Source organism: Anopheles coluzzii, chromosome 2 (genome assembly GCF_943734685.1).
Source record: "Anopheles coluzzii chromosome 2, AcolN3, whole genome shotgun sequence".
Taxonomy (NCBI): Eukaryota; Metazoa; Arthropoda; class Insecta; order Diptera; family Culicidae; genus Anopheles; species Anopheles coluzzii.
This window is the reverse complement of record NC_064670.1, coordinates 11377419-11401840: the sequence shown is the minus strand read 5'-3', so window position 1 is coordinate 11401840 and position 24422 is coordinate 11377419. Positions and strand designations below refer to the sequence as shown.

The 24422-nt window shown below is 46.0% G+C and overlaps 2 protein-coding genes across 10 annotated transcripts in view; one reads left to right on the top strand and one right to left on the bottom strand.

Moving 5' to 3' along the window:
- Positions 1-100: 100 nt before the first annotated feature.
- Positions 101-1520, top strand: LOC120950219 (uncharacterized). The gene has a single exon (XM_040368082.2). The coding sequence runs from the start codon at positions 348-350 to the stop codon at positions 1035-1037; it is 690 nt and encodes a 229-aa protein (XP_040224016.1). The 5' UTR covers positions 101-347; the 3' UTR covers positions 1038-1520.
- Positions 1141-24422, bottom strand: part of LOC120950205 (homeotic protein female sterile) — a 66088-nt gene continuing 42806 nt past the window's right edge. For 5 of the 9 annotated variants that reach the window (XM_040368051.2, XM_040368054.2, XM_040368055.2 and 2 more), the window contains 2 exons: positions 10975-11158; positions 1141-4237 (listed from right to left, as the gene is read on the bottom strand). In XM_040368051.2, coding sequence (XP_040223985.2) covers positions 3759-4237; positions 10975-11158 — 663 coding nt within the window. In that variant the 3' untranslated portion in view covers positions 1141-3758. Of the gene's footprint in view, positions 4238-9670; positions 10621-10974; positions 11159-24422 lie in introns of those variants that run through there. The other 4 variants (XM_040368056.2, XR_005751109.2, XM_040368058.2 and 1 more) reach the window with 4 other exon arrangements.

Below are 24422 nucleotides of genomic sequence, written 5' to 3'. Positions count from 1 at the left end.
AAAATGAAAATCTTACAAACATAGCCAATGTTTTCTTTATAAAAAAATTAAATGTGATTTTAGCTGTTTTGTCTCACCAACAGTAAAATGAATAATTAAATAAGTGAGAATCGTCCATTGTTCGAGGACGGCAATTCCCAGTGAAAAAACTACCACATGACGCGAACAGTGGAAAATCAAAGTATTGGAGCGTAGCTTATAAACAGCTGACCGTTGACCGGGTGTTTGCAAAACAGCGACAAACGTAAACAAACAATCACACAAAATAGCACTTTCCGTGCTCGTTCACGAATATTCTGTTAATTCTGTAGTAATAAGACTAAAATAAAAGCACAAACAACTTCAAAATGCATAGAACCAGCGGTACGGCCCGATCCATACTGTCCGAGATAAAGATGGAGGTCGATTCACACACACAGCCACGGGCCGGCTCCTCGAAAGCCAGTACCGACGACGACGATCTTTACGAGGAGGAAATTACGCTGCTGGCCGATTTCGACATATGCCTGGACGTGGACGATCCGAACCTCCACATCAAGGTGGTCGGAATCGATTCCGAACATCCCGTGATCCAGGTGAACGACGAGGTGTACCAGGGCACAACGGACTTCGCCTTCGGCACGAACGTGTTCTTCGAAAAGGATGCCAAAGCGACGGCGGATCTGGATCCGGTGTTCGAGAACAACATCAAAGACCTGTACCGGCACGTGGGCAGTACGGATAAGGTGCTGCGGATGAAGCGAATATTCATCACCGCAAAGGAGCAAGACGCCCGCGAACAGCAGGACCACCAGTCGTCTGCGGCGAGCGAACGGAACAGTTCGGGCGATGAGACCCGGCAACCGGACGGTAGAAAGAAGTGGGAAGTCAACATGACGTACGAGGAGGCACTGAATATGCACCTAGCGGAGGGCAGTGTGCCTAGCCGCCGCATAACGGGGACATTAAATGGAGAGGAACTGGTGCAAAATCGCAACATCAAGGGCGAACCGATGGATGCTGAACATGATGATGATGATAATAGTGGGGATGTGTAACAACACATGAAAAGCGCCATTCCTTTACGCATTCGTTAAGTACTCCCCGGAAGATTCTTTCAAACTCCCGCGTTCCACGTCTGCAACAAATACACTTTTTACATAAAATGCATTAAGACTGTCTTGTCGATAGGTTTATTTTGTATACGTTTTATATGCATTGTATATGTGTAAAAATACGCTATGAACGAACGGCTAAGGAATTTGCGGAAGGAGGAGCGGGAAGTGGCGACAACACTAGAACGAAACATTCCGTTTTCCCGCCAATCTCGGAAGGTATTACACTACTTCACACACGCGACCCATCTCTCCGCTATTAAATGGAGGAGACGGGGATGGGGAGCACTTCCTTAAAATTGTAGTGTAATTTCTTAGCATACTACTACGAATACGAGTGGAATATGAGTTGTATGGTAGAAGAGGGAGGGAGACGACCAAGAACACTGATAAGCGAAAACCGAGGGAGAAAAAAACTCCCCCCCCTTTAAAAAGCGTCTTCACTACTCTATCACAACACGTCGTCGTAGAGGCAGCAGCAGGCTTACTTTTGGCGGTGGGCTTGGGGTAGCATTACTTCGGCAGACCCCACACCTTGGTGTTGGTCCGGCAGTGTTTTCGGTAGTACTTAATGCTCGCTTCTCTCTTCCCTTTCCTTCCGTGGCTTCAATTCCAGTACTGCAGGCATGTGTGTGTGTGTGTGTGTCTGTGTTACAACTAGCACCGATCATCATCAGAGACGCCCAGTGTGTGTCTCGTTGGTCGTGTTAGCAACGGTTTGCAAGTCAACGAACAAATACGAAAACTCCCTCTCCGTCACTTGTCTTTTCTAATTCCTAAGCTTAATCACATGTTCATATGCAAAACGGTGCTACTACTACTACTGTTGCTGCTGCTGCTGCTGCTGCTGCTAACTGCTAAAAAGGGCGCGCCCACACACATTACACTACCACTGCACGCACGTGTCGATCGTGGAGAGGGGATCGTCCTCTTATCATATCGTTTCCGAAGCCCATTTTTACTCTCCTTTTTTTTTAAATCCACGTACGTTAACAAAAACCACACAAATATCGCACCGTAAGCGTTGCAATGTAAAATGTAATATGGATAATTGTGGCATCAAATAGGTAAGCGCAACACAGCAGCATGATGATGCACACGAAGCTGATGTTTGCGGTCTGTTTTTTTCTGCGTTCCTTTCCTTTCTTTTCATCTGCACTGTTACCAGATATTGCATATTAGCGTGCGCGTGTGTGTGTGTGTTTTTTTATGTCCCAAAGCGGTTCCATACATTTTGGCGCATACTTCTTTTCGCTGTGTTCTATACATTTCCAATCCTTAAAAAAGAGCAAAACCCTTAACCTAACCTGCCTATCGCAGAGACATCAATCATTTCCATCATTGGCGCACGGCAACATCGAGCTGGTTTGCGCAACTTCCTTCCCTTTCCGTATAAATTTTCACAATAATAATAGTTATAATATAATGATAGCAGTAATACGAGTTACGAGTAGTGATAGTGTAGCAATAGTACTTCTTACATCCTTTCTAAACTCTTGTTTTGCTCTCACTTCTACGAAGGAAACGCTACACGCTCTTTATCTTACCTCCGCCCTTAAGCGTTTGCCGCTTTCTTATCGTAAAACAGGGCGATACGACCAATCACAATAGTGTTGCAGTGTTTCGTGCTAAGCTGTGTGTTTATTCGTTTTTTTTGTTTTGCATTTTTGCATGGCTCTCTCTTTCTCTCTTTTCGCTTTCCGCAAAGCAGCAAACCAAAAAGGAGAAGAAAAGACGTCGTGCGTACGACTACTAAATGTACCCGGGCACAGGCAGCTACCGATATCCGAGGAATGTGTGTTTTTAACTTTAGTATTTTTCCCTTTGACTTTTGCTTTGCGTTGTTCCTCGTTCTAAGCGACGGGCAGCTGGAAAACGATCATGCAACACATCGTCCTCGATCGCTATGCACAAGCGTAACAGTGTGTCTATAATTTCTGTATTCTCGCTCTCCCAATCTCTCTAATTAGTTCATATAATGATGTCACAACGGAGGGTGACTAAAGAAGGAAGTTCATTGTGTGGATGGTGTGTGTTTGTGTGTGTGTGATTTTTGGCCACTTCTTTTTTGACGGCACACGGATACACACGTGTTCATCCTCTCTTTCAGTAGGGATGTGTAGATCTAACTCCAAACACAATAATCCAGAAAAGAAAGAGAAAAATTCATTAAACTGCAATAAATGGAATGTTTTTCACGTTATATGTTCAATTACAGACCACTACAAAAGAGTACAACTGCTAAGCGACACACGCCCACATGTCCCGTGCGCCCCAGCAGTTTGGGACACACAGCAAATGGACTTAAAATGGTGGAAAATTTGCAATTATTAGACTGAAACTGTTTACATCCCGGGAAAGCAACGACACGAGCGCTGCTCCAAGTCGACTTTTGCCAATGAAAAAAAAAACCCCAAAAGAAACTATGTATATGTATCGTTTCGGCACACAAAACCGACAGAGAACCGGATGTGGCGATCTGCGATCTTCGCTTGATGGAGGAGCCGCTATGCTTGTCCTCGCGCTACACTATTACACTGTGTGTGTGTGTGCTGTCGTCTGCAGCTCGATTCAACTAAAAACTAAAGCATAAACTCTGTACAAAATGTATGTGTGTGTGTGTGTGTGTGTGCTGGACCCTGTGTGCGAAGGTGTGTGCCTGCCCTAGAACAGCAGATCCGTAACGCGCGTGCCCTGGCTCCAGTTAACCGTCTGTTCGTCCGAGGCCGGCTTAAGGTACTGAATGCTTTCCGGTTCGCCCGTTGCCCCATTGAACAGCGCATCGCCGTCGGCTGCGCCGGTTCCGCCGTTCAGGAGCAGGGTGGCACCACCGTCCGGTGATCCGCTATGGCCGTTGCTGCTGTGCAGACCGTTGCTGTTCGATCGGTCCACCGGATGGTGATGACCGTTCGGTACAGTGTGCGGCAAATGCTGCTTCTTCTCACTGCTGGCGGAGGATGAGGCGGATGTGGCGGAATGATGACTATTGCTGCTGTGGTTCGAGGCGGAGGTAAGGCTTCCGTTCGAGCCTGTGCTGCTGGCCGTACTTGCTGCCGACGGGGACGGTGTACGGGTCACACCCAGCTCGAAGGTCGTGTCTATGGCGGCTTTAACTGGGGTATAGCTAGCGAACGGTGCAGAACCTGCAAACGATGTGAGAGAGAGAGAGAGAGTGGAATGGGAAAAGAAAAGTGTAATTAGTATAAAGATGTACTAATTGTGAAGGTTTGATACAAATAAAATAAAATTAGCAAAACAAGAGAAAAAAAGAATCTAACTCATTTCAAGATGCGCAAGACAACGAAAGACAACTCCAACACACACGCGCGTTCGGCGCCCGTTGCTTCTAAACAATCGATTCATTGCCGATTGGAAGAACGACTAGCCGCGTGGTGGTAGTTAGTGTAGACCGCGGTTTCTGACGAACCGTCCGGAAGTACACGGTCGTTTCGGGAGCACGCAGCACGAACGGTGCCGCTACCACCACCGGGCCACCAACTGGACGATGCTGGCGCAGGGGCTGGTGGTGAAGGTACTGAGGATGATGGTTGCGGTGCGGATGGCGGTTGCGTGCTCTCTGCTGAGCCCACCAATTTTCATGCCGCACCGCTGTGGTGGTGGTGGTAGTAGTTGGTGCTGATGCTGCTGCTGGCCCTGTTACTGTTACTGTCTGTTGGTTAGTTTGGCTCGCTTTCACCAGTCGCGGCGGCGCAGCAGTAGGCACCACCACCACCGGGCGACGGTGGCCAGCCAGGCCCGGAATGCTTTGGTCGTGACCGTGCTGTTGTTGGCGCTTCAGGACAGCTGAAGATGCGCGCGTACAACGCGTTGGCAGCGTGTGGGAAAGAGGTCAGGTATGAGTAAAAGAACACAGAAGCAAATTCTTCGCTGGGGCATTATTCCCGAAGGTATGCGCGCGAAACGGTGCGTTTGTGATTGACAACGCAGCGCGCAGCAGCGTGTGCAAGGTAAGGCTGAGCTTGGTTGATGTTGGGAGGAAGGAAGAGCAACAGCAGCAAGAAGGAGAAATTAGCTTAGAAAGGCAGGGCGCGTTATGGCCAACGTGTGCTTAATCATGATTCGCAGGTGATGCACAAGAGAGAGAGAGAGAGGGAGAGAGAGAGAGAGAGCGAGAGAGAGAGAGAGAGAGAGAGAGAGAGAGAGAGAGAGGGGGGATGGCATATTTTGCAACCCAGCGCTACTACTAGCAGAATGTTCATGAAAAGTAGCATCAAGATCGTTTCCCCTATATGAATTGAAAACACAGGAGAGGCGATGGGATGCATTGTAGCAGAACTACTATGAGATAAAATAGTTACATTTGGGCCAGGAAAACATGTTCATTAAACCATCTTTATCTTTTTTTTCATTGTCTTACAAGATTATCAATTATTAATTATATCATGTATGATCTGACATTCACATCGGCCGTGGTTCAGAAGAGAATCAATCTTGTCCGGTCTTGCAGAATTCGTTGCACCTATCCAACAGACCACCGGGCCTTGAGATCTAGCAAACGATTAAGATCTAATTTAAACCTTTCCTGTTACTGATACAACTAATCCTCTTCTGATTTGGTCATTTAGAATAGAGATAGGATATTATATTAACACGTAATGTCGCTGATGTGGGTGATATCAATGCTCGTTTTATTTGTGACATATTGTTCGATTAATTTTACACAATCGCGAGCTCGTGTGTGAGTGTATGATATTCCAAAGCACTGCAACACACGTTAGGAGCAACATCAATCACAATAATGCGATAAATCACCTGCTTCTAACCTCAAAACAACGGGCACGACACACATACTCCCCTACGCCCCGCCTCATCGAAGAAGTTTGCCAGCAACATCACCGTTTCCAGCTGAGTGATCATCAATCGGTCACACATACACACACACACATACGAACAAACAAGCTACAACTCCGAAAAAGCTTCCACAACGGTGGGTGGCTGAAGCTGATGTTAGTTTGCCGGCGCGTTGTGAGGTGTGGCGCACAAGGGTGATGTTAATGTAGCTTCCTCTTGCTCTTCCAGCTCCTCTTCTCATGCGTACCAGAATCGGGAGGAAAGCGGAGTGATTTACGGTACTTTTTTGGGGTGAAATACCCACACACACACACACACACACACACACACACAATATGTGGAGCCATAATTTATCGAACACCGATCGGGATGATCTTGCCCCGCGTGCGTTCGGTTGGTGGAAAGGTACCGTTTTGAGCTCTTTTTTTTTGGTTGGTTTTCTAGCTCTTTCAATGCCCTCGCCCCTCCTCTCCTCGGCCACCGGGACCAATTAGGCACAACCGAGTGGGGCCAGAGAAGATGGTGGGAGAGCTGCACGGGGTCGCTTCATGCATCATGCATCCCGTTCTATTTTCCTTGCTCTTGTGGTTTTGTCATGCTGTGATACACACCCGTCCGGGGGTCAGATGAAACGGAAATTTTCTCCGGTGAAAGCCGTAAGCTGCACTGCTTGGACGTGGCCTTGCCCTCAAACCTGCTGATGAGTCGTCCATTCAAGCGTGCCTGCTGGCTAACTTTTATGACAAGCAGCGCTCTTTCCATATGACAAATATGTGATCAAAGCGCGGTAGCTGCTGCAGCTTAGTTGTGCGCAAAAGGTTGTAGAAAACGCACACGATCACCGTGCCTAGCACACACCCGTGTATTCGCCGCCATTCTCGATTGGCTCTGATATGTTGTTGTGCTGCGCGTACTTTGCGATACACACAAAACTAACCAACTTCCCGATGGAAAGCGATACTTTGGTGTGTGTGTGTGTGCTTTTCCCTTTCTCAACTAATACTTTATTTTCACTGTCTAAGCGCGGCTGCGGACGACGATGTTGGCCAATGCAAGTGAAAATTAAACAAACACGTTCAGCGCGATCGCATGCCACCGACCTCACCGAGCAAAAGCAGCAGCAACAGCAGCACCAGCGCCCAAAGATGGGCTAGACAACGACGCGATCCAAGGAGAGTAAAAACAAACTGCGCCTGCACACATAGGGCTCAATTAAAATGCCGGACCATATTTCCTCCCCAGCTCACACACTGCATCATCATCCTCCATTTTCCCAAACAGACGGCGAGCCGGTGAGCGAGCTTTCGATGTGTCTCGTGTGGTGGCCCGCCTTGTTGGGAGTGAAATGCAGCAAAAGCTGGACATGGATGCATGCCGGCAGCATCAGCAGCAGCAGTAGCAGCACTTGGCAAATGGGCATACCGTGAAGGCAAACTATTTACAGCTCGTGCTTTGGATGATGGCGAAAATTAGCTCCGTTTGTCTTGGTGGTAATGTGTTGCTAATGGGCAATTCGTTACTGTTTCAATCTAATCGTAGTTTTAAGCTGCTCGATCATGCGACGTACCAAATGGACCTAGGAGTTTATACAAAAAACCTTTCCAGAGTGAGAGAGAGATATAAATAATGAAATCAGTTACATCAAAGGGAAAGAGGTAGATTGAATGAGTTTTTACACGCAAACTTTGCACGATAAGCATCTTACTGTTTAGATTGACAGCCATCATATTCTAGGCGACAAAGGAATCCCCGTGTTAAGGAGAGAGACCAATAGGACCTTGGTTAATGAGATATTGGTCGCGACGTGCTAATGATGAGTCACCGAAATGCTATGCAACACAGAACACAGTACAGCCTAGACAACACACGCGTCACGCGTCAAGGTTGCGAGGTTGCAATGGAGGAAAGAACTCCTATCCCACCGTGTCGCCATGGTCCCGGCGTCGGAGGTGTTCGGGCGGTGCGTCGAAGGGAAGCCTCACTAACAAGTATCCGGTCTGTTTCCGCTTTGGCGACACACCAACAATCTTACCCTCGGGCTTCCTGTCAATGTTACACACACGCCGAGAGCTTTTGGGCCACTCGTTGGGCGACCGCTTGGGCGGAAGCAACGAAGAACGATTTCCTTCGCTTAAGTACCCGGGGCACGGCAACCCGAACGACCGTCTCGAGGTGGATAATTTAGCGCTGACTGTGCCCTGTGCCGATTGTCATAGCATAGCAAACCTCAACCTGAACCGGCAAAAGACCACAGCGAAACAGTAGTTTTCACGGGCTGGGTGCGGGACAGCTTCTACTCGGCAAGTAGACGTGCCCGTAAAGCTTTCACGTGGTTTTGTTGCCAATGTTTAAAGTGAAAGAAAAGAAACACACACACGGACAGACCAGTGAATGTCTCTTTTTTTTCACTCCATGAGACTTTTCTTTGCTAATTTTGTTTCTCCCGGCATAGCGAATAGGGGTGGAAAAAAGACACACACTCACACACATTTCCCTACCCAGTTGGCCGGGCTTAACCGACACATTCGTTGTTCCGGAGCTTACGGCCGTCGGGTTTGGCCGGTCGGTCTTCCTAACGAAGTGGCCACCGTGCAGTGCTGGACACGCATTTTGCGCTCATTAACCCAGTTTTTTTTGGGGGGTGAAGACCATTCCAGTTGGCATGCATACAACGTGCGAAATAATATGTCAGCAGGTGATCAGACTACAATGTGCCATCCCCTAGGTATTTTAGTACCTCTCCTTGTTGCCTAGTGATCTTTTTTCTTCTTCTCCTGATCAAACCCATAACAAACCATCACAATTAACATTTTCGTTAAACAGATTGCGTAAAGAAAACCATGCATTGGCGCTTCCTTTTGGATGCACTTTCTCTCTTTAATTTCTTTCACATCTTCACCTACTGCGCAAAACTAGTTAATAACCTGAACCGTCAGCAGCCAAAATTGGAAACGATAATAATCAAAACAAAGAAAGACGTTGACGTCAAGCTGGTGCACACACGGTGATGGTGATGACAGAAAAAAACACCAACCAAATTTCTGTTTGCAAGCGATCGCACACACATACCTACGATTGCATCACACTGCGCGAGCAGGCGGTGCAATTGCACTAATAAAATGCAGGCCGCAGTTCCGCAGACCGGAGGGCTGATAAAAGTTTCATTTTCGTTTACGAGACACATTCGCCACCAAACCCAATATTGGTGGGAGATGATCTCGGACAGACGGGCGGACGACAGCCAGGCAAATAGATAGGTGGTGGGTGGTTCCGTCATTGTTATAGCACGGTACTGTGCAGCTTCTTTCTTTCGTTCCAATCAGTCTCAAATTTCGGATCGAATTACAGCTGATGCAATATTGCAATATCACTTGGTGTGCGGTCATCCAATGGAGGAAGCAGCTTCGGTTGGATGGGCTGTCGCGCTCCCGGGATACGGATCTCGCGGTTGTGCAATTAATTGAGCCCACTCTCTCACAAGGAATATAAGCACTGGATGATCATCGGATGATCGCTTTGTGTGTGCTGGTGGCGGCCGCTGGCTGTCCAGCGAGACGCGACCGTGCAAGTGAAGCTGTTCCTGATGGCGTGCCACATATCTGATGGCAGTAAAGGAAGATGAAACATTCTGACAACCAACCAAACACCTCAAGCTATAGCAAAAACCTTTATCCTACTGGAGAAAACGTCTAGGAGTGCACACATTTGAATGTTCTTTGTACCACTCGCACGTAGAACAGAATAAGAATAAAACGAAACCGAAATACTTTCAGAATATTTTAGTTATTTATTTACGTTAATCAATATAGCAAATGGTATACTGCCACATAAAATGCTCGAGTAAAAATCGAGTTTTGTTTCGTTTGCTTCTATTTTGGGAACATGTTTATGTGTTCGTTATTGTTTACTCCAAAAACCGGAAGCAAACTAAACGTTACCTCGGTAGTAAGGGGTAAGAGTGGCGTTCTATCGGGGCAATAAAGAGATAGTTAATAAACCATTTTAATCATACGATCGTACATCTACTTCATCTTAAATATGTTGGACAATTAATTTCAAATTCTGGATTACATTAACGCCTTGTGAACTTGAGAGTTCATGGGCCAATCTCTTAACCTATCAAAACAACTAAAAAGCAGCGCATCTTGATATCCAAAACAACTTAAACACAAACACAAATCCAATGTGATGCTCACTCTTAACAAACAATTATTTCTTCCAAACTGAACGAAAAGAACGAATAAACTAAAAGTTACTATTCTACCTAAAGCGTGTAATAAGAATGTTACAATAGTACAGATGTTTAAGTGTGTGTTTGTGCTTGTTATGCTCATTTGCTTACCGAATCACGACGTTATCCCAGAATGAATGTCTAGCGATGGTGGTTGGAAGGAGTGTGAGTGGGTGGTGGTGGTGGTGGTAGGGCAGTATTCGGGTGCGCGCAAGTAAGTGCCGACAGTTTACGCAAACGGCCGTTTAGCAGCGTAGAAACGAAATTACGAACGCACAAAAGTGTTACTGGACACGACGACACTCGTCTGGCTACTACTCTACGGGTGAGATGGAGGATCTTACGGGAGGAGAAGCGGATCTACAGCTGCTACGGAAGGACATGCAGAGGAGTTTTGTGGGTATGGGTGTGTGTGTGTGTGTGTGCGTTTGTCCGTAAAGACATGCCAGGGAGCCGCACTCTAGGAGCGAAAGGAGCAGGATACTTTTGTGACAGGACATAATCGAGAGAAGGGAAACAGAGGACGAGAGAAAGAGAGAGAGAAAGAGAGGGTGGAGAGAGAAACAATTTAACGGGATTTGTTGTTCGGTTTCTGTTACGGGTAATGTTAAATCAACTATTACTGCCTAAAAGAGCATGTGACGATGATGATGATGATGATTATTATAATGATAAACGATGTACACAGGTGTACCCGTGAGACTTAGCCTATTGCTTGCCCGATCCGAGCGATCGGAACGATCGGATCGTGTTGGAGCACGCGGGAAGGATTCGGCGGGAAGCAGGGTTCGTGGACCGGCGGCCGGTTGGTGGGATGGGAAGGTGTCGGACACTTACCAAGTGGCACCGAGGAGAGGAGTTTGTTCGTGTGCGAAAGGAGCCCGTTGTCGGCGAAGGCGCTGGCACCGTTCGTGTCCGTCCCGTTGTCCACACCGTCGAACCCGTTCGTCTCCTCCAGCAGCGACGTTTCCGACGGGTACTCGTACGTGGAGGTAAGCGAATCGTCGAACTGAATTTTGAACTGTAAATGGGAAAAAAGCAGAGAAAAGGAAAATTTAGATAAGTTTTGAAATAGTGATCTATGATGGTACGCAAGTTTTACGGGGTTTTCCAGGAGTTCTCATAGCTGTGGGACCCCTGTGCTTGTTGCCTCCTTCTTACTTGAAATCAACTTAATGTAATGGGAATTGGACTCTATAGCACCCTTGTTGTAATCAAATAAGAATTTTAAAGGAGCCTGTTCAAAAAGGGTGCCATGTAGTCCAATTTCCATCATATGAAGCTCACTTCCCATAAGAAAGAGTTTAGGAAGTGTCCCACAACTATGATAACTCATGGAAAACCTTGTATCACATTTAGAGGGTGGAAAACGCTTTCGCGTTGGTTCGCGTTGAGCTCACGTGCACTAAAACCCAAACAGCAAACATTAATTATATCGTTCGTATTATTGAGGTGTAGCCGTCCTATTGATTTTACAGCAATTAAACACTAAACCAAAGCAATCGTATCGAAACAATCCCCGGCAGGGCAAACAGAGCAATGCAACAGAAACTGAACTATTAATTACTGCTGACCCACGCCACCCGGCACATGGATTGTTTACACAAAACGACAAAGGGGGGGGGGGGTGAGAGTGATAAATCCAGGGGATCGTAAATTTACAATGACACCACACATGCACAACCGCACCAGAAGCTTGCAAATGCTGTATACTTTAACGTGTACACAGCCATCGTTGTGGCCGCTGAGGGTATCGCACTGTACCCGGTATCAATTTCACATCGGCAGCGCACACATCGAAACGTTCAGCGTCGGATTGCCCGAGTGGCCGAAATGACCGACAATTGGGGCACTAACAAAATTCAAACCAACGCACCAAAACCCAAAACTTAGGACGAGCGGCAGGCACAGCGGATTTCAGAGACACATAGAGTGGTAACAACAACAACATAAAAAAAACGCAAAAGCACACCAGCGATAGGAAGGAAGTTTTTATTGTGTGTGCGCGAGCGAGCATTCATATTGGCGCCTACCACAGGGGCTAGAGGATGAACGAGGGGCAATGGCAGATTGTTGTCTATCGCTGCTTTTTTGCCTGATGATTGAATGTGGGTCGCGAAAAGTAAAAATTACAACACCACACCGGGGGTAGCAGCAACAATACCGAGCAAAAGCTTGCCTTCTCATTACACGCTTACCCGCGAGCGCGGCGCAGCGTTGAGAGTGAGATGGTTACAGCGTTAGCCATTGGAAAGACCGAGTGCCGAGATACACACACGGGGCATGCATTACCAACATGCTCTCGGAAGCCCCAAAACAATTAGTGTTGTCTACTGGAGAAGGGGGGTGGGGGGGACCGACCCAAACAACGGGGATGGTGGTGCCGTCCGAGTAGGCGCAAAAGAGCGCTAGGCGAGAAGCTCGATGGTGGTGGTGGTGGTGATGAAAATTGGTGGAAAACAGAAGTAGGGAAAGCAAGCATGCAGTGTGGCCCACAGACCGAGGCGCGCGTGTTCGGTTGCCGCTGGAAAATACAAACGAGTCCACCATGCGTCAAAATGGCTCCCCCAAAGCCTCCACCAGCTGCGCCAGGCGCTGGTTCCACCCGTTTCTCTTCTCTGCCCAGAGAGAGAGAGAGAGAGAGCGAGAAAAACAACAATAAACAGCATATGAAAAGGAAGCAACAAAAGAAAAAAAACACATCCAACTATCACCCACTTCCCAGTTCCAACTCCATTGGGTGGGTGGTGGGTGATTGGGGTGCAAAAAAAAAAAAACAGTGGTACCCCACCCTCACACAATCCACAGCTAACCCACCGATAGTGTCGAGTGTGTGTGTGTGCGTGAGTGTGACTGGCTGTGTTGCGTTATTGTGTGGTCACTTCCGCCAGGCCAGCAGCGGCGGCGCAAGAAAAATCACATCACAGCTCTTCATGAGTCTCGGCACTCGGCGGAGCGTGTTTTTTTCAGTATAGGAAGTGTACAGCATAATTGGGTTGCATGTATAGAGTTGTGGATGGAAAATAGTGTCAATGTAGAGATTATGTTTCCTCTACCTTCTTCCCATCATCCCTTGCAGCAGCGGGTGCTTATGACCTATCAAAACATAATTTACCACTGTTTACTATATTGTTTTCACTGTTTTCGTTTACGCCCCCCTTGTTGGGCGTGGTGGTGGTGCTGCTGCTGCGTTAGTACTTTCTTCTCCTCCTCGCACGCAGCATCACACGCTTGATTCACTTTATCATTTGCGCCAGAAAAGCGTGTGCGCGTTAGAGTACGTCTCCTCTTCAGTGAGTAGTTGTGTGTGCGGATAATATATGACCTTTTACTTGATTTGTTTTTTTCTCTCTCTCTGTGTCTTCTGCTTCCGGTGTTGATCCAGCTTGACTTTTCCACTATACAGTGCAAAGACAGGGCGACGGCTATTTGTCAGTGATACTTCACCGGAATTAAAATGCATAATTTAGGATGGTTTATGAGGAAGGACACATAACTCACTCTCTGACGCTCTCGTGCGATGTTCCCGTTTCCGGCAGCCATAGCAGAAACCGGCCACGTTTTGGAAGTGAAACAAAGAGCGGTTGAGAATGTTGGGGATGCAGTTTTATTGACGTTTGAGAGCACATTTTCAAATCTGTGCAGCTTGCTGACAGAATATTAGCAATTATTATTATAATTTATAGCCCCTAAATTTATTTCTCTCCGAAACTAACGCTAAGCTAATAAAAGCTTTTGCAGAAGCTCTGTTTGTCTTTTTCTCTTTCTCTCTTTCTCTCTCGTTATTGTCCGGAAAATGATTGATTATACTTAGAAAGCATTCTTAGGCAAACCGACCGAGAGTAAAATATTCCTGCAAACGGAAGTGCAAAAATAATTGACTTTACGACCACCACACCGATGCTCAATAAACAAAATCGAGCTCAATCGAGGACTGCGCGCCTGGCTATGTGTGTGCAGCAGCATATTCGAATTGGATTGCATACATTAGAAGCACTCTGAGCAAATGAGTGCCACTTTACCCGCGCGCTGCTCGTTCACGCTCAAAGTGCCTCTGGAAGTCAATTTGGTCAATCGGTGTACACACCACCCCGTTTGCACACCACAAAAACCGAACCGATGTAACGGGTATTATGCTCCCCGGGGGCATTTGGTTTCGTTAGCGTCCATTCCCTCTCCTCGAAAGGGGAAGGGGAGTTGGGTGGAAAATAAAATTCAAATGGAAACCAATCAAGAACAGCAATTTGAGGCAGATTCTGTTCTACGGTATTCTCCTTCGCATGCTCCGGGTGCGAGCATTGGGTGAATGGCGGTAAAATCTTCTTAGAAAACAACCTCCCAGCTAGACTCGGATGCGTCTTCAGAGTTCAATGGGGTCCTGACAAACGGGTGAGCACACACACTTACTACAGCTGAACTCATCAATAAGATTTCTTTGCTGAAATGAATGAATTGATTTTGAAACGAATGGCCAGCATGATGATGGGGGTTTTATGGGCAAGAATCTGCTTTTCTCAAGATGACAAATCCTACTAGCAAGTGCATACAAATCATTCAATAGAACACGAGTTATGCAGGGTGGAACGGTGGATCAATTGAAAAAATAGCATGAAATGGAAGATCGAAAGGGAAACGCTCTCTATTCATCTTTTCCACTGAAATTAAATAAGGGCATTTATGTAAGAGGTTGCGACACATTTTGAAGTAGAACGTTAATTATTTCGAGTGTACGGTATACAGTGTGCATTTTGGAGCAATAGCATTTTGGAAATGAATAAATCAGACTGAACTTACATTTAATAAGCAGATTTTGGACAACCTTCAGGTATATTTTATCAAATGAAACAGTAGTACGATAATTCTTCATTGGTTGTATAAGAATCATTGTATTCTGAATTCTGAACAGGGAACTTCTTGCAAACAAACAGAGCATTTCAAAATTGAAAAGTAAACCAGCTGCACCACACCCCAATCACAGTACATTTTACACCTTCATAACGATCCGCATGGCTGCAATTTAATACCATAGCAATCCATTTCCATCCAGTGGACAACAGGTCAAACAACTTCACTAGATGTGATCCTCCTCCTGTTGTCCCGTACTACACCAGCAACCTGCAAGAATGGTAATCTCTTCTGACACTCCATATTTTCCCAACCCAGGCACGATCGAGCGATTGACGCAACTCGAACCAGTGGGGTTTTTGCACATTTGCTGTTGTGTATACGCGGATCGACGCCTTACGTGACTACGCCTTACGCCTCTCCCCTGTGCCTCCTAACCTTTCTGCTCGGGAGCGTGTTTCCTTTACAATTTATACGATTCTGCACAGTAAAGCCCGCTCCCGCAGCTTGGTCACGCGGACAGAGTTCAGCAAAACTTTAAAAAGTGGATTTCAATCACGACCAGCAGCGAAGAGAGCGACGAAAGGGGAGGCACTAAACAAACAGGGAAGAAAGGGGTAAACCATTGATCTGCAAATGCAGCCGTGTGCTGTTGTGAGTGAGTGGACTGCACCCGTGCACCATGACATTACTTAAGTGCATCGATTTGTCCACCCGGTCGACGATATCTATTGTGACAGTTCAAGTGGAATCGGAACGTTTGCGCACTCGCTATCTGTACTACAAACTGCTTCTCTATTACAACCCGTAACCCGCAACCAACAGCCGCACACCCCTGCCCTCGCTGCTGAACACTGATACTGGTGGAATAGAGGTACGAAAAGTAAGAGATGGCGCAATCAATTCGATTGCACTGTAACCCACGGACGGCGGAACGTGCAAAACCCCAAATCTCTATTCATCACACGACCGATCGGAAAATGAAAGTGGTTGCGATTACATTGCCAACACACAACCTCCTCCTGTCCGCAAAGTGTAACTTTCCCAACATAAATGCACATAACAAAAAGTGGGCAAAGCGGGGGCATATTTTGTTGGTATTTCGATGGGTATTTATTTTAACGCATTTGCACTTCGTTTGCGACTTTCATTCATATTCCACTCACACGGCCATTAAGGATGAACGTTGACGTAATCGAAAAATTGGTAAGTACAACTAGGCGGGCGTGTTTTGTAGTAACCCCGCCACGAATTTCGTGATGCGCTGGGTGCGAAAGTTTGTTGAACTGTCCAGGCTGGTCTCTGATGTCACTTTCTGTGGCGCGAAATACCAAACAACGTGTCCAACGTGTTGGATTGGCTATTTGCTCAAAATATACCTGTTTGTTTGCCCGTCCTACTAGAATGATATTTCAGTCGTAAGAGGGAAGCAAAGGTACCGCAGATTTTTAATCAAGAGCCACTAAGGACATTGGGTTAGCAGCTGGTCAATGTATCAAAGGCAACCACCTGGTTTGTTCGATCGAATCGTAACAGCATGACGCTTTTCCACCTCGATCGCTCAGCATACTTCAGAGCCACCAGTGTAAAGGTGCCATAGCAGCACGTGCCCTGCTGCAATCCAATTTCAATGCATGTTTGCGAAATTGTAACGACCACGACCGACGCCAGTCAAGTCAAACCTCACCGGGAAACACGTAGCCGGGCTCCCCCTTGAAGGAAGCAACAATGGGTCGCCTACCGAATGAAAGCGAATGCAACTGCTGCAGCCTAAGCATTCATTGCCATTCGCGCGGCCCTCACACCTCACCTTGCACGCTTCTTGAAGCAGTGTGGTTCGGGTTGATAAGAAAAGGGGCTTTAAATGGTTGCAGGCGCGCATTGGTTTCGCATTGCTGGCGCATGTAGTGTGTTATAAAAATAAGGAGGGAGCCGTCGTTCGAGCAGTAGAACTCCACCATCTCCCTAAATGGAACACATAATGACGCATAGGTTCGTTGGATACTGTTTGCTGTAGAATTTAGCGAAAGCAATGAACCGAACGAAAAACGGGCAGCAAGTGGGAGTTGTCCCGGGCGGTGTTGTCTAGTGCTTTGTGCGAAATAAAACAGGGGAAACAGTAACGAGTAAGTGATGCACTTGAATGTATGCTAAAATGGGCAACATGGCATGAAGTGGCGTTTGAAAAGCGTTCGTAGAAGTAAGTCTACACTGAGAGAGTGATTCATCTGTGAGTTTCATGTTGCCATCTCACAGGCAGTAAAAATTCATTTTATGAGGAATATTTTTAAAATGATTTTCAAAACTGTTTGTTGGTTTACATAGAGTTTTTAGTTCTACTATTAAGCTTCTTTGCAACGCAGTATTTCTATGGCAATTTTCATTTCTTAACGGCCTTTCTCAACTACGTTCTACCAATTTTGCAATCCGCTGGAAGCGACCTCCAAATGCAATTCAATTTAAAGCGCGTTTGTCACACAACCACCTCCATACGGCCAGTCCCTGGCCATTCCATCGTACCTCAAGCTTACCGCAATTATCAACGAAGTTGTAGCTGCTTCGAAAGCGAGGCGACTGCATGATAAATGCTTTTGCTGGTGCAGCACAATGCCCCATGCAGCGTACCCATTATTACCACATATCAAATGTATTCTCCGTGAGTACGGACACGCTGTGCCCCCCTTTAACTTCCCCTTCCACTTGATCTGTGTGTGTGTGTGCCCTTCAAGAAGTGAAGACCCTTCGGGGACCTTCTTCTTCCTCGATTACTCGATTGCTCGGTTATGGTTGAGTGCAGTTCGTCGTGGACGACACGGTAGTGCATCGTAGGGTTTCGGCACGAAACTAGCCCGCTGGCAGTGGGGAGCTTTGCATTTGCACTTAACGCGCATGACACCCTTTGTTTCGCAGGTCTGAAGGAAACCCACACGGCGATGTGATCAAAGGAAAGGACGAGATAGGAGTGCAGTGCCTTAGAACAGAAACAAATGCAGCCAAAATCGACAGCACAATGACAACGACAGGATGAATGTACCTTTTGTGTCGATTTTGAAACGTACTCCACACTCTTCCGCAACCCCTAATCACGTGAATGCAAATTTAAAACTCACAAAACAAAAAACACCCCACGTCTCATCACAGTCAAATTAAAAAAGTCTTTCCTTTTTCTTCCACTCAAAAAGAAGAAGGGAAAACAAAATAAAACTCTCTTTTTGCAAACATTTGCATATGCGAAAGCACACTGGCCCCGTACATGCTGCTTTTGCTCGTCCGGGTGTGATTTGGTTGACTTTTTGTGGTTTGTTTTTCCCCTCTGAATTGTTTTTTAGTTCATTTTTTGCGGAAGAAAAAGACACGTGGTGACAGTTGCGACTGACACGCACACACACACAAACACACAGCAAAGCGCAAAAGCAATCATAAGATGGATGGCGGAAAACCAGTCTACGACACCACTTTCCCCCAGGAAAACGAGACAAAACTGCATCGCCCAGTAAGTTTTCCGGTGTACTTTGAAGGGGTTGTTTTGCTTTTGTGTTGACATTTGCATGCCTTCGGCCAGTTCCCCCCCCCCCCCAATCATCGTCATCATAATGATGCCGCCAGCCACACGACACTGGTTGTGGTAGAGTATTGCTGTAGTAAAACAACAGAAAGGTGTCACACCGGCCGCGGTCCTAAACTCCAAAGCAGACACGTTCGCCGTGGCAAAAATGCGACGAAACGTTTCGTTTTTGCAAATAGAGCAATTTTCGTGCCCGTCACGCAAATTGAGCCCCGCCCCGAAGCTTCGCGAAGTGGCTCGACGACGCACTCCGCCGCCAAATGATTTGCATGAGCTCAGCAATCCCGGTCCCTTTGTTGCTGCCCAGCATAATGTGCATAACGCAAGGCGGGGGGATATAAATGGTAGACTGACTCTCCAATCAATAATGGAGCAGTAGAGTACAAGCTACTAAGAGTCGTAATGAAACCTAGCCAGCTCCGTCACTTCCTGCCGTTTCGACAGCTTGGGCTGTGGTTAGCTGGAGCCTTACGCGAGCAAGAGACGTCGATGTTTCGTTGGTTTGGGCATGCTGCTACTGCTACGCCAAAAAGCAGAACAGGTGTGACAATTGTATGTGTTTCAGGTTTTATGGCATTGTACGTCTGTACGCGACTGCCGTGTCTGCCCTCCCCACTGTCAAGCAAAGTCAACAGCAGGCTGGGAAAGTCAACGAACAAATCAAACACAACGGACCGATGGAGAAACCAAACGGAACGCTTTTTCCAATGATCCAATTTGTGTCGTTACATTTTTCGATGATGTCATTCGCAGGTTTTGATGTCATCAGCATATTATGGTTGGCGTGGGACGCAATAAAGTAGAAGTAGGATAATTGATGACTTTGCAGGAATATTCATATTGATGGAATATTGTCTAGAATAACTGCACCAAGCAGTGTATGTGTGTTTTAAAGCGTATCTAGGCATTAAAAAGCATACGACCTAAAGCTGTGAATGGATGTATTAAAGAGGCTTCCAGACCTTCAGTAGGCTCACTGATCAATAATTAAACTCACTCAACGGGCCATAAATTTAACCATAATTAGCTCCTTCACCAGGCAAGCAGATCTTTACTGTCAAAGCGCACGAGTAATAGTTTTTCAAGGCGCTGCTAATCTCATATCTTAATTAAAGACCTTGAAGCACGAAGCACTTGATCGACTTCACGATTCCAGCAGACAACAAATATAGGAGGCGTTGGCGAGAACCTTTTCTGTACATTCGAAGCACTACAGAACCACGGATTATTGCCACTTAATAAGTTGTCTTCCTACTCGAAAAGAGGCCCACTGGACGCCTGGAGGTCTCAAGGCCATAACGGACGAAGTGTCTGAATGATGCCGACCGGGTTTGTGAAGGGGTTTGTGTAGGTTTGACAGTTTTGGACAGAAGCCGAAAATAAACGCACGTATCGTATCGGGATGGGTTTATAGTTTATTAACCGAATACATATGATTGCGGTGTGGTCTTGACCTCAGTCACTACCACCTGCTTTTCTGTTTAGAGATCTGATGTCATTCTCCACCGCATGCCCACTACATGGGCTTTTCTTATGGAACTTTGTTCATGTTAATCAAACATATCGACCTATTTCATGGGATGATACACGTTTGACATATGCGTTGAGCTTGAAGTATCATATTTATTTTAGCAGACATCTTCGTTGATGAAGATATCTGAAGAAATTTCTACGCAATAAATCCTATTGCTACCTTTCAGATAAATTAACTAACATGCTTCACGTGTACAAGACGCCTGACCGAAACTAAGAGCAGCGACAACAGCGTTAAGATCTTAGTTACAGATATATGACATTAATGGCTGGCACGCATCTTTTCATTATACCATTTTCTACTCCCATACAGCTTAAAAACCCATTCTGAAGAGTTGCGGAAGAATTTCCAAAGAATTGCATCCACATAACATTCAAACAACACTCGCCGTCTCTCACCTTCTGTGCGAAGGATGGCCCAAAAGCAATGAAGTTAACTAAAACATTTTCCTGTCCCAATTTCTTCCAAAATCCAAAGAGCATTTTTGACACTATAATGAAAACATTTCCATCCACTTTGTGTCAACGGGTGGGACGGAAAAAATAAAGCAATTCCCATTACTGAGAATTCTCACATGGGCTTGGGCCAGCCACTGCCGCCAAGGAATGCCAACACTCCCACCAAAATCTTCCCAACAGGAGGGAAACAAACCCAATGCAACGGACAAACCCTTCCCGGGGTCGAATTCTCATGGAAAACGTGAAGAACGGCACACGGGAACATGAATGTGAAATAAAAAAAGAGAAGGTGTGACCTCTGGTGTTCGACGTTCCCTGGCCTGTCATCTTCTCGTAGGAGTTGATTTTATCAGAACCCAACGATGAGAACATGAACAACACACCCCGTCGTCCGCCTCTGCTTCGTTACTGACATTTGACCTTGCGTTTCAGTGTGTTCTGGTCTGAGTGCCGAAACAGCTTGGGAGCGTAGATCACTGAACTTGGCTGAACTTTGTCACCGAGCAGCAAGAGCTCCAAATATTATGCAAAAATATGCCACCCTTTTTCAAAATGCGGGTGTTACTGAACGATGACGCACAAGTGATCCCGTGGTTGGAACATCTAGGTTTTGCAGTGTATAAAATTTGTTTAGTGGACCTGCGTTGAGTGCACGGGAGCAGTTTCTGGGAAGTTTTATCATCTGGTCGGTGGTCTGTTTCCCTTCTCGAAACGGCGGAACGGGATTTACTTCAAAGTTATGGCTATAAAAGGATTGGATAGTTTCGAAACGTATAATTTTGTCAAGTATCCATCCGTTAGAAACTGGCGTTAGAATGTCATTACGATCGATTTTGTAACTTTCCAACGGTTGCCAAGCTCATTATCATTAGCATAGCGCGCACACCGAGGTAGAGTAACGAAATGGTTTGCCGACTCTTGGATAGCTCGGGAGGGAATGTTGTACACTGCAACTTTACATCATCTGCATAATGGATCAAACGAGGCGAGTGATTTTGACTGCACTTTACTACAGCCAGCTTCGTTCCAGCCTCCGTCTAACCAGCAAGTGTGTATGAACATGGGTTTATTATTTGCATCCAGTCTCGTGTGTGCTTCGTCGTTCTGCGAGAAGGACTGCTTCTGCTGGTGCAACCCAAAACGCTCCGTTCAGAATAAGGAGAGGCCGAAGGAAGATGACGACAATGCATCATTTTGTACAGCACATTGTAAAGTCATAAAATTGTGCTCGCCCTCCTCCTTGATTAATGTGTTTCCACATACACGACGAGCAGAGAATTCCACCACACATACATTACGCAAACACATAATGTTCTTTCTCTCCATCGCATCCATCACGTGCCCATATACGTGGCAACGTGGCAGCAGAATGTCAAACAACCCATCATAAAAAAGGAATTTTCTCGTTGTTCTTCGGTGTTCATTACGCTCATGCAGTATTGCAGCATGTGAAGCACTGTTGGTTTCACGTTTTGATTGCGTGCATTATGGGATGTGAATGGCCTCGAAATGCAGAGCAGATGCTGTTAGCAACAGACGCTACTACACATTTGATTCTGATATTTTACTGCCAAAGCACGTGCACATGCAGGAGATGCACAATTGAAGGCAAATTTTGTGAACCCAATGATCAAGAGCATGGTGATTAAGTATAGTAATCAGACTACAGGTTACAGGACGGCTGTTGACCCATTTTACCGGAAAAAAACCTGAGCTCTGCGTTTGTTAGTGAAAAGTCAAAAGAAAAGTGTGAAAAGACATGAGATGGAAAGCTATACTTTGATAGGTTGGCACATAATAATAGCGTCTCAAGTTGGCATACAATCACACCGTATCGTTACAAATGGCGTTTGCAGTCGAATTTATGCAACACAAATAGAAAGGCCCAATTCTTTCGGCACCAAACCTGCCACTCTTACGGAACGGGGATTCAGTAGAGGGCACAAGACAAGGCAAAAATTCACCGACTTTCTCCCCCAGGGCGTCAGCCGTCGTGCACCGGCCAACCCTTTAAACAAATTAAGCCACAATTAATTTATGTAATCGAAAAACGTACGATACTGTTTGTGTTAAATTAATCGCACTTTTGCGTGGTACGTATGTTTGCTTTCGGTAGCGATTTTTTGAATACCATTTTGCCGTCTTTCACACCCGCTGCGCTGTGCTTGCATCACACATTTGCATCTGGTGTGGATCCATCATCACTTCCGCGGGGCAGTTGGGATATTTTGGAGGGACGGGGGGCAGCGTTTGAGGGAAGTGGACAAGAAAGGGGCATGTGCGCTGCACCGCATGTGCTTCCGCAATTCGTTTTCGGCGTACGTGAAGAAGTATGGGGAGGATGCAGTTTGCACATTACCACCGTCCACCGGGTTACATGTTTTTCGATGTTCCATTAACACACAAACATACCAGATTGATGCAAAGCTTCTCGTGTTGATTTTTAAAGCTTAAAAATAGACCGTCAAAACCCATTACGCAAGAACCAGTGAACGAAAATATGATTGAACTGTGTAAATACAGGTGGTACTACCGGAACAACAAATCGCCCCGCAGCTTGTTTGATAATGAAGTAATATAAATTCTCTTTTTTGAGCATGGCGCGAACGAAAAAAACCGAAGAGCTTTAAATATATTTCAGGCTCCCTTCTCTCTCTCTCTCGCTGCACTTTTCCATCCAGCAGTGTGTTCCGGCAGCATGGAGCATTTGAAATATGACGTGGATAAAAATGCATGACCAGCAGCATGACCACTAAGGCTAGAGAAAAAAGAAGGGTTTTCGTAACCCGTTCTGCTGCGAGCATCCTACACACACACGAATGGCCACAGAAAGGAGCACATGTTGATAAATGTGCGAATGGACGCTGAGGAAAAAATAGCACACGAATTAACGCGTGTCAGATGACGCGCTCTACCCATCATCCTTCGCGGAATCCAAATTTGACCACCCGTTACGCCATACTAGTAGGTAAGGCTGTGTGTTTAACTTTTTTGTTGGTCCCTTTGTGGTTCTACGTCTTGTTCTCGTTTTGTTATTCTTGCACTACGCGAAGTTCTGCTGCTGCTGTTGCTTCGTCAGCTTTCCACTTCCTCATTTTTTCGGCCATGTTTTGCCACTCTGTTGCTATCAATTTCCTTCCGTAAATGAATCACTTTTTTTGTCACACGAATTTAAAATGTTTTTTTTTTGTTGTTGCTGGCGCGCGTTCTTTTGAAGCAGAACCGCACACGTTTAAGTAATTCATCACATCGTGCGGCGCTGGGCAGTTAACTGTTGTTATGGACACTGATAAAGTGCTTTAATTTTGCAGGGCTTGATGGTGGTGCTGCCTGCCACTGTATGCTATTGACGGTGCATTTATGGGATTTTTTACAGTTAAAACTTATTATACGGTCACTTTAATTTATGCTTGATTCTTCACATTTTCAGTTCTGTTGGACAATTGTTGAAGGCTTATTTAACTTGTTTTAACTATTTCTAGTATTTTAGAAATTAATTAAAGACATCTTGATTCTAATTCTCTACGTATAGTAATAAATCTTTTTGTGTATGTCCCATTATGTCACATAATGAAGGTCAGAAAGTATCCCAGTTTTCTTCATAATTGATAACAGCTTTAAAATAAGAAGTGATTATTTAGCATTAAAGCGCCAGTCTAGTCCATGTTTGAAACATTGAAGAAGACAGGACGGCAATTTCCCTTCTCTGCAAGAAAGAGACAACGAGCCGACGCCATCCATACTACCAAGCCATCCCGATTCGCGACCATCTGGTCAAGATTATTGCGCGTTGCGCGTAAATGGGTGCACGCTATTAAATTTGCTCCCTCTGCTATTAGCAGCAAGAAGCCAAGATGATCCACCACCAACACCACCACTGCTC

Excerpts from the sequence above, each read along its gene's own strand:
- LOC120950219 (XM_040368082.2), top strand. The coding sequence starts at position 348 with ATGCATAGAACCAGCGGTACGGCCCGATCCATACTGTCCGAGATAAAG.